Source organism: Solanum lycopersicum, chromosome 11 (assembly GCF_036512215.1).
Source record: "Solanum lycopersicum chromosome 11, SLM_r2.1".
Taxonomy (NCBI): Eukaryota; Viridiplantae; Streptophyta; class Magnoliopsida; order Solanales; family Solanaceae; genus Solanum; species Solanum lycopersicum.
The window spans coordinates 37998825-38009690 of record NC_090810.1 but is presented as its reverse complement, the minus strand read 5'-3'; the positions used below and the strand labels follow the sequence as shown (position 1 = coordinate 38009690).

Genomic DNA, 10866 nt, shown 5'->3' with positions numbered 1-10866 from the left:
CATTAATTCAAGAAAAAAACTTCAGAAATTATAAAATATTTCAAAAAAATAACTTACTAATTTCTAGTCGAACACGATTACAATTCATAAAGATGAGAAAGTAACGATTGGAGAGGAAGATAATGGAGGACTTGAGAGGAAGAGTAACGAGGAATTTCTGAATTTTTAAGGAAAAAGAAGAACAATCCCCCAAGAGAGAAGAGAGGAAGAAGATGAAAAGATTTTTTTAAAAATGATTTGGTTTGAATTATATAAATGTACTTTTTTATATTTTATGAAAGATTAGAAAATTTTAAAATATTTATTTGATACCATATTTAGTTGATTACATTCTAAAAATTTTTAGGATTTAAGCCGCTGTTGATCAATGTGTGACCAAAAAGAAAAAAGAAAAAACAAGACTTATTTGATACCTTTCCCTTAGTTTTCTCAAGTTATTGCACCATTTCCAATAATAGTAGAAAATATGTTTTAACCAAAAAAGATAAAAAGGAAAAGGAAAAAAAAGTTGAAGTTGAAGCAGCCGACGACCCCATTTATACTCCGTGTGGAAAGCTTCAGTTGTTGAATTGGTAGAGAATTGTATTATGGGTGACAAAGAAATCCCCAAAAAACAAGGTGCGAATGGGTCGAAGAACAAGAAAAAGAAGAAGAGAGGTGGTTCAAAGAAGAGAATGACATCTGAACAGACTTCGGCATACAATTCTGTGAGTGAATGGGTTTTCTTGGACCGCACTCATTCACCCACTACTGACGATTTTGCTATTCCCTGGAATCAACCCAAAGAGAAGTTAGTCTTTGAATTGCATTCTCATTCTATTCATAGTGATGGCTTTTTATCACCTTCCAAGCTCGTCGAAAGAGCCCATCAAAATGGGGTAAGTACCCTTTTTCTCCTCCATAAATGTATTTCCCCCCCTCAAATTCTATGTGAATTGAGTGTGATGAACCTTTACTTAGTTTGAGATTGAGGAATGGTTTTCTTTTTGTTCTAGTCTAATTCTATTGATGGGTTTCTCTGCATTTATGCTTTCTAGTAGATTGTATTTACTAGACCTGGAGAAACTGTGATTTTTAGGAGATTTAAGGATATGATGGTGCTCAAACCCGGACTAGTGACGGACCCATGCTATTTAATACCTGTGAAACCTCAAGTGTTGTTTTGGAATAGGTATTTAGCTTAACTTATAAAAAGAAACACAAGTTCACAAAATGATATCATCCTTTCCTATTTTCCTAGAATATTCTGCAAGCTTTGACTAAGAATCAAGATACAGTGTGATGGCTATATGATGTAATAAAAACAGAACATCGGTTTTTTTATATATATTCTGAGTGGCAAGTATGTAGATCAGTTGTTCTCTAGATGTTCAGGAACACAGAAGCTACTTAGCAAACAAAGGAATAAGTCAAGAACCGGTATCTTCAAAAGGAAAAGGCATGTGGCTGGGATATGGATCCTGAGAACCAGTATCTTCAATTTTATCAAGTTCCATAACTAAACAACAATAACAACATACCAAGTGAAATCCCACTAGGTGGGGTCCTGGGAGGGTAGAGTGTATGGCTGTATGCAGACCTTATCACTATCTTGTGAAGATAGAGAAGCTATTTCCACGAGTACTTTATAGAATATGTATTAGGTAACTATGTCTGCTGTTTTTTTCCAGCCAAATGGTCCATGGCATTCTGATAGGTACTGCATTCCCTAGCTGCTTGCAGCCCTTTATAGTGATCTGTCCATTCCAGCTGGTTAAAGTGTCTGAATGCTTCCAAGTTTATACCCAATGTACTCCAAAGCTATTTAGGAACATTGACATAGCTGCACCAATGATTAGAGTGTAACCAAAGATGATTGACAGATACCAATGCTTCTCATATATGCAGCACCTACCGCTAACCTCTATAAATTATTCTTGGTTAAACAAGCTTTGCGTGCAGCAGTTCAAGTAAAGCATGCTTCCATAGGTGCAATGGTCCTCCAAACCCATCTTCCAGGGCCAGTTCACAATGCATATTCCACGCCCAACATGAATTCTTATAGCATGCTTTGACTGTATAATTATCATCTTATGAAGTTCACTTTTTACCCCCCCCCCCCCAAAAAAAAAGAAAAAAAGAAAAAAGAAAAAAAAGAAGACAACAATTTATATAACTGAAAAAATGAAGGATAATTTGCTAGTGTACACATGTACACATAGAAGGAAGGAGATGCTTAACAGAGCTAGGGTAGTTTGGGGGAGAAGGGGTCGACCGAGGAGTCTTCTGAAGCAGCTGAAAGAGGCCCTGCAGGCTGGCAGAGTAAGTAGCCCTTTTCCTTGTCAAGCTCAGCCTGCAGACTGACAATCTTAGCCTTAAGATCTGTTTACTCAATCTCATAGGCACCATGAAGCATAGTGATGGTATCCTGATGAGCAACCCTTAGAGCCTCATTCTCAACATTCTTAGCTTCAAGGCATTCCCCAGTTGCTGCAATGTAGCATTGAACCTCCTTTGATGGTGTAGGTACAACAACTTGGTTCACCACCCCTATCATATCCTTGGTCATTTGAAAATGCCATACTCACACAGGTACCTGGAGATGCTCAAGAACAACCCCATCCAAACTCCATGAGACAGAACATGCCCCTTCTTATCCTGCTGACTTACCCTGACCATATTTTGCAATATGAGCTGGGGAAGATCATTTACAGAATTGTCGATTTCTTCATCAGTGTCATTTGTCCCAAGTCCCAATTGACTCTGAGGAAGGCAGGCCGCCACCTCTTCCTCACTATTCGCATCTATCAGCTTGGACAAGACAGGAGTATTAAATGAACCACTTTTGGAAACTTGTTTCTTCGCAGTGAAGGAGGAATTTTTAGGAATAGACACACTCTCTTTTCATTTTCCTTTGTGTAGAAGCTTCCACCTCATCATCAGCCACCTCAATAGGAGTAGTAGTAGATGCAGCAGCCTCGGTCTTTGAGTGCCTGATGCATTTGCTAGTTCGCTTGGTAGCGTGCCTCAGAATCCTTGTGTTTGCTTCTAGTTAAAGGGGTTCAATCAATAAACATACTGAACCCTACACTCTCCATACCTAGGAACCTTTCACATTTTGTACTCTCTTTGATGTTACCAATCCCATAAGTGACAGGAATTACCTCCTTTAGTGGTAGGTCATCCAACTATCTATCAGGTTGCTTTTTTGTATTGCAAGCACTGACCACCTTTAGTCTGCACTTATCATTGAATTCATCCCGTCGGCTCCATATATATTTCCATACAGATAGCCCATATTGTTTCTTCACCAGATTGATGCACCATTTGTATCGCTTTAACATATTTAGTGATTATCGCATCCATCTTTAATTCCTCTATATTTTTTAAAATCTTGAATGCCATTTTTGAAACAAACTTTTTTTCAGTAGATTGAGATTTTTAAATCCAGAACTTCATTTTTTGTCACTTGTGACTTTCTATTTCAATAATAAATGCATCTTCCTTCTATCTTAATTTTCTTCTCACAGAAAATTCCAGTTATTCTATCCAATTGCATTTCCACTTTTTCCAGGCATTGGAAATGACATTAAGTGAGTAGGAATCCCTATCCAGCGCACTAGTTATTGATAAGCTAGTTCAGAGAATTAACTTATCCATTTTCAGGACTGGGGGAGGTGGCTTGCCGTTGATCTCTTCAAAATGCTGGACAAAGTGAATTTATACCTTTATTTTGTTGAATAAGTTTTCAAGTGAGAAGCTACTAATCACACGTAAAGAGGAACTCTACAACATTTGTTTGGGAGGGGGGGGGGGCCGAGATCCAACATGAATAAAACATTGACACCTATTCTTTATGTATAAAATAAATCTGCTTCTTTGAGATTCTTTTTCTCATAATTAGTTGGCTAGGTCACCTTAACTGTGAGTTTTTGTTTTTTGGACATGTAATTGCATATTGAGCAATTAATTGAGTGCAACTTGATCATAACAGGTGAAGGTTCTTTCATTGACAGATCATGATACTCTATCTGGCATCCCCGAAGCACTGGAAGCAGCTAGTAGATTTGGCATTAAAATTATTCCCGGAGTTGAAATCAGTACAATGTTCACCCAAGGGTCAGTTCGATTTGACTTAATGGTTACACCTTTAAACAGGGCAAATATATATAACTCATTTTCTCTCTCTCTTAAGTGCTCTATGATACCACAAGGTCTTCCTTCAAATTTCTATTTTTGGTGTTCCATTACAAAATTGACGACACTGTTGATCCTGGAGATTTTTAAATCCTTTCATCACTCAACTGCAGAAATTTAAAGGTTCTCATTACAGGAGGGACTCTGCATTAGATGAACCAGTGCACATTCTTGCATACTACAGCAGTTGTGGACCAGCAAAATTTGATCAAGTGGACAAGTTCCTGAGTAGTATAAGGGATGGGCGTTTCCTCCGTGCGGAGAACATGATCTTAAAACTTAATAAATTGAAGTTGCCACTTAAGTGGGAGCAGGTAGCAAAAATTGCAGGAAAGGGAGTTGCTCCAGGGAGGCTGCATGTTGCCCGTGCTATGGTTGAAGCTGGCCATGTGGAGAATCTAAGACAGGCTTTTTCCCGATATCTTTATGACGGGGGACCTGCTTATGCTACGTAATTATCACTCTTTGGTTGGATTAAATATATAGCTGAGGTTATTCTTATTTCATTCAATAGTTTGATGAAGAGTGTTTGCTGGGATACAGGGGAAGTGAGCCACTTACAGAGGAGGCTGTTCAATTTATATGTGAGACAGGAGGTGTAGCAGTTTTGGCTCATCCATGGGCATTAAAAGATCCAATTGCTGTTGTTAGAAGATTGAAAGAATTCGGGCTACATGGTATAGAGGCCTACAGGAGTGATGGAAAATTAGCAGGTACAAGAACTATTGCCTAATGTTTACTACTACTATTTCAAATGATTTTTGTGAATATGTTACCTTTAAATGTATACTTGAAAAAGTACCGCATTGTAATAATCTAATTGACATATACCAAAAAGGGAATAATCGAATTGAAATTCTTGTGGCAATTATGTCCCTCTTAACTTTTCACCTTCCCCTTTTTCTTCCACTGGCTGGGTGTCCAGCCAGATGTGTTGATTTCATGAATTCTTCTGCTTTTATACATAAATGAAGGACTAATATTGACAAGTACGTAATGATACCGACAAGTTCTCAAAAGGAAAGTAAAATACTTGCTATTTCCCCAATTAAAGTGGAAATGGTTGATATATGATGGTGTTATTTCTCCCCATTTTTGTGGTACATTGAAGTCGCAGGCCAAACTTTTTATGTTAAATAGTTGTGTAATATTTTCTGTCTTCCATTATACAAGTTTTAAAGGAACATTGTTTACATTTGACAGATGCCCAGTGCATTAAGAAGTCTGGTCTTGCAATGTAACTTACTTGCTACTTTCTTCATTCTCTTGTGGAACTCTTGTTCTCACCTCTCTCTCTTGTGTTCACCTCAATTATATCCACTAGAACCATAAATATAGTTGAACAAGTGATAGAAATATTCATTTACTCATACCCACTACCTGGATCTGCGTCTAATTATATTCCAATCCACCTGTTATGAGCAGCATACAGTGACCTAGCAGATTCTTATGGTCTGCTGAAGCTTGGAGGTTCAGATTTCCATGGAAGAGGAGGGAAGCAGGAGTCTGAGATCGGAAGTGTGAGCCTTCCAATGTTAGCCGTGCATGAATTTCTAAAAGTGGCCCGCCCTATCTGGGGCAGAGCAATTAGTGAAATTCTGGAGAACTACATAAAATATCCGTCTGAAACGAACTTTCAACTTATTATGAGTTTTGGAAAGCCTAAAGTCTGCAGGGGCATTTCTCCAGCAAGCTGTCCTGGTGATTTTATGAGACAATGTTTGTCACTGTGGTTGACAAACGAGGAGACGCAGAATGTGGAATTTGAAGCCATCAAACTGAAGCTTGCAGCCATATCTACCAATCAATGATTAGGTTCTGCAGCGCGCGCTGCAATGGGGATATTCTTTTGCCATTAGTTTTGGGACACACCATAGCTTCACATATCTATGTTATTATAATTGTGGTCACAGAAGAGAGGTCGTACATCTCTTGGCTTTTTATCGTTTCTCATTTTTTGGCCTTTTCTTTATTTTTTGTTTGATTTTGTTTTCGTTTAACTTGTTAAAATATCTAAAACGGCCTAATAATTAATCATTTAAATGGAGAAGACATTTGACAAAATGAAGATAAAACTTCAATTTCCAACACTCTGTACGTTTTCTATAAATCATACCTTTCCAATTTTTGTAAACCTTACCATTTTTCTTACTTGAAGAAGAAAAAGGTAGTCTTGCCTACTTATAATAAGTGCATTGTGTCAAATAGGGCTGGATATAATCTGGTTCAAAATAGAAACAAATTGAAGGCAAAAGGACACTTGTAACCCAAAAAGGAAAACTATTTAGAAATGGTTACCAAACACTTGTTTTTAAATATTAATTTGTGTTTACGGCTTGATACCACTTGTTTTTAACTACTAATTTGTTTTATCGAGCCAAAGCTAGAGACTCAAAAACTGATATCCTATTTATTTCATACAAATGTTCTACCTTGTTTTACCTATTTGATTTTGAAGAATCGTTGCACTTGCTTTTTAAAAAAAAAACCCACCAAACTTATCATAATACTTGGTCAAAAATGTCTATAGACTTTCTTCTCCCAATAGTACTCAAATAACCCAATATAATTTCATTAAGTGGGGTCTCGGAGGGTTGAGTGTATGCATGTACAAAGCTTGTTCACTATAGATCTTCAGTCCAAGGAAAAACAGTCCAAAGTAATATCGAGAAAGAGATAATTGAAATGAAGAAAGTCATGACAAAATACTAAATACAACATGACAAATCATCTTATACAATAGTCTAACAAAGATAAAATGATAATCAAACTCTAAAGGAAACAACAAATAATAACCAAACTTAAAGGACAAACAACTACAAGAGTAATACTACGACTAATGTTGTTCATCTTATATTTATAACATACTTAGAATAAAACTTCGAAAAATTTTGTAAGACAAAAAAAATTTAAGAATATTTTCATAACTACGAAATTAAAACTAGTAGAGAAACTAGAATCAGAAGTAGATTAGAAAAAATATATGAAATATTTTTCTTAAAGAAGAGTTGTTGTCAATATGTGTTTAAAGAATCTTTACTAATTCCAACAAACTTTGAAAAAATACGAAGTTACCAAAGTTTTATGAACCAATGAAAAACATAAATTAATTCATAAATTTAAAATATGTAACACATAAAAATAGAAAGAAGATTAAGTCCATTGAATGTATCCTCCCAGGATCGAATGGTCTCAACCACCAGTTTATTGATACCCAAATACTGGTGTCAGCGGGACACTCAACGACAGTAAAGTACACATAGAATACTAGGTTTGATTTGGAATAAATCCTCCCTGGATCGAATGATCTCATTCACCAGTATATTGATACCCAAAATGCTGGTGTCAGCGGGCCACTCAACGATAGTCAAATACACTTAGATACTAGATTTAGTAGTAGTAGAAGAAGTCCAGAAATTGGTTCTATATTTAAAATGAGAGGAAGTGCTTCAATATATAGAAAACAAAGGGCAGTGTGAAAAGATTTTTATTGTACCTTACTGGAAAGGTCACAGACCTTTGGAAAAGTCACAATCTTTAGGAAAGATCGCAACCTTTCATAAAAGTTACAACTTTTCATAAAAGTCTCAACTTTTTCATAAAGTTTGCAACTCTTCATTTTCCATTCACACCTTTTTAAACCCAAGAATCCTCCGCATGAATGGGGAATGACTCCAAGACAAAGAAACTGACAAGTATGTCTACTTTACAAGTAAGAATTAATTGCATCTGGATAAGTAGGTTTCTCCTTGGACTTTCCGTAGTGAACATATGCCGAATATACTCGGTCAATCGGTAGATGCGATATCTTTGAACCATCGAGCTTTAGTGTATACCTAGACAACTATATGTCACACTATTAACCCTTTGCCGTTTATGGTTCTTAAGATTGTGTTCGTTTCAGCCATGAACACCTCCTGTTTCATGAGTATATAAAGAATGGGCTTTTGACAATAAATCTCTTTGAAGCGGCTTAAACTTCACACTCACATGGGTGATTTCTAACCGTGTTATCGCGTATATACACTTTTTGGTCAAATCTGCCAAACTTAACAAATCATTAAAGACATTAAGCTTTATTAACTCATTAACAAGCCTTAATATTGTACCCTTGTTCCTGAGCATTGTCTTCATCATGAGAATGGATTGAGTTGGTTGACAATGCCGAACCGTCAGTCACAACTTTGTTTTTCTTCTTGAATCTAGCTCTTGGGATCTCTAGTCTGATAGATAGAGTTACCACTATGATGACTTGTCCTAAGCCGTAAATCCATTCCCTTAGATGATTTTTGAACTTCTTCTCTAGTTAGGTATTTTGTAAGTGGAATCGACACATTATCCTTTGACTTTACATAGTTAATTATGATAATTCCACTAAAGAGTAGTTTTCTAATGGTATCATGTCTATGTCGTATATGACGAGACTTTTCATTTTACATCATTCTCCATGCCCTACCTATTCCATCTTGACTATCAAAGTGTATCCATACTAGTGGCAATAGTTTAGGCAAAAAAAGAATATCTGTCGAGAAATTTCGGAGTCTTTCAACTTATTCACCGACCTTATTAGAGCACATAACTCAGAGATCATTGTAGAGCTAGCGTTACGTGTCTCTTTTTAATTATTTCAAGAGATTGCTGCTCTACCAAGATTAAATACATATCCACTCGTGAATTTTACTTTATTTGTTCGAAGATCTAATTTGCATCACTATATCCTTTCAATACTGTTGGATATTGTTATAATGCAAAACATAGTTTTAATATTTTCGAAATACTCCAAAACACTTTTTTATTGTCATCTAATGAGTTCTATTGGGATCACTTGTGAACTGGCTCAGTTCATTAATAAAAACTGATATATCTGACCGTGCACACATCATGATATACATCATACTTCCCAATACTCTAACACAATCAAATTTTGAGTCACTTTCACTTTCAATCTTTTGAAATGCAAAGCTCACATTTATTGGAGACTTGACATTATTGAAATTCAAATATTTGAACTAGTCAAGTATCTTTTCCATGCAATAAGACCGTGAAAATGCTAAAAATTATGGAGTTCTAGGGATTCTTATACATAAGATCGCATAAGCAATTTCAAGATATTTCATTCCGAGCTTGCTTTCTAGGATACGGTTAGTAGCATTTATATCATTAGTGTCTCTATTGATGATCAACATATCACCAATGTACAAACAAACAATGACCTTGTGAATCTAATGTGAACACATTAATCACTTTCATCATTCTTAAATCCATTAGCTAACATGGTTTAGTCAAATTTCTTATGTCATTGTTTGGGTGCTTGTTTTTAGTCCATAATGTGACTTAACAAGTTCACACACTTTCTTTTATCTACCAGGACCCATAAAACCCTCGGGTTGTTCCATGTAAATTTCTTATTCCAATTCTCCGTTTAAGATAGTTGTTTTCACATCCATTTGATGAAATTGGAGTGCATATACCACAATTAACACAATTAACATCCAAATGAATGTAATTCCAGATACTGGCAAGTATGTGTCGAAAAGATCAAGACCTTATTTTTATCTAAAACCTTTAACAAAAAAGTCTTGCTTTATATTTGTAAACAGTTCCTTTTGTCTTTCATTTTCTTTTTGAAGATCAACAAAAGAATTACAAAGTAACTCGAAAAAATAATAATTTTGGAGGCACTTGATCAAGATGGAGCTTTATCGAGACTTAGTGAAGTACCTTTTCTTAAGTTTGTTAAAATAATTAATCAAAATTATTAGATATAATATTAGTACCTTTATGTACACTAGATTGCTGGATAATGTTCTCATGAAACATGTTTAATTCGAGTCAAATAACAATTCTAAAATCACTTAATAAGCCTAAGTAGACTTATGAAAGTTTTGTTTATATATTCTATAATTAATTAATCAAAGTTAATATAATCACTTATTTATTCAAATTAAATCATACATAAAATTAAATGTATCGAATAATTAACACATCTAATTACAATAGGTCGATAAATGTTTTACTCAATGTAAAACATTTGAGACAAACAATAATTATGGAAGCACTTGATCAGGATGAAATTTAAGGTAAGACTTCGTGAAGTTTTGTTTAAATTTGATATGACTAATTAATTATAATCAATAAAATATAATTACCTGTTTATTTGACCTATATTTGAATTTACAAGAATGTGTAAAATTAATATGACTTATTAATTGATATCAAGAAAGGTATATTTTGACATTGCTAAAGATTATTATTGCTGCAACAATTATATAACCCGTTGTAAAAAAAACGTTAAGCTAGAAAATTTTAACACAATGATATATTTGTGGCTCTATCATCTCGTCATGACAAATAATTATACCTATTCAACCAACTATTTTCATGCTTTACGCAAAACATATATTTACTTAACCATAATATTTTATTTTAATTAAACTTTTATGGATAAAATAATTATCAATTATAGCAAAAAAATTCAATGTGTGACCTGAAATTTTATTAAAGCAGTAAATCTATAGCTATATCATTACCTTTAGCCACATTTTTTAACACCTTGAAGCAAAAATATTTATTTAGCTATAATAATTTATTTTAAATAATTTATTGTGTCTAAAGATTATTATTGCTATAGCAAATTTGAACTCGTGACAAAAATTAATCATTAGCTACAAAATTTTAATATAGAAAAAT

The 10866-nt window shown here is 34.6% G+C and overlaps 1 protein-coding gene across 1 annotated transcript; it reads left to right on the top strand.

Moving 5' to 3' along the window:
• The first annotated feature begins 376 nt into the window (after nt 1-376).
• LOC101252552 (uncharacterized) lies at nt 377-6129 on the top strand. The gene is made up of 5 exons (XM_004250703.5): nt 377-878; nt 3974-4098; nt 4313-4627; nt 4720-4889; nt 5602-6129. Exons 1-5 carry the CDS (start codon nt 588-590, stop codon nt 5985-5987), a joined length of 1287 nt encoding a protein of 428 aa, XP_004250751.2. The 5' UTR covers nt 377-587; the 3' UTR covers nt 5988-6129.
• Nucleotides 6130-10866: the final 4737 nt, after the last annotated feature.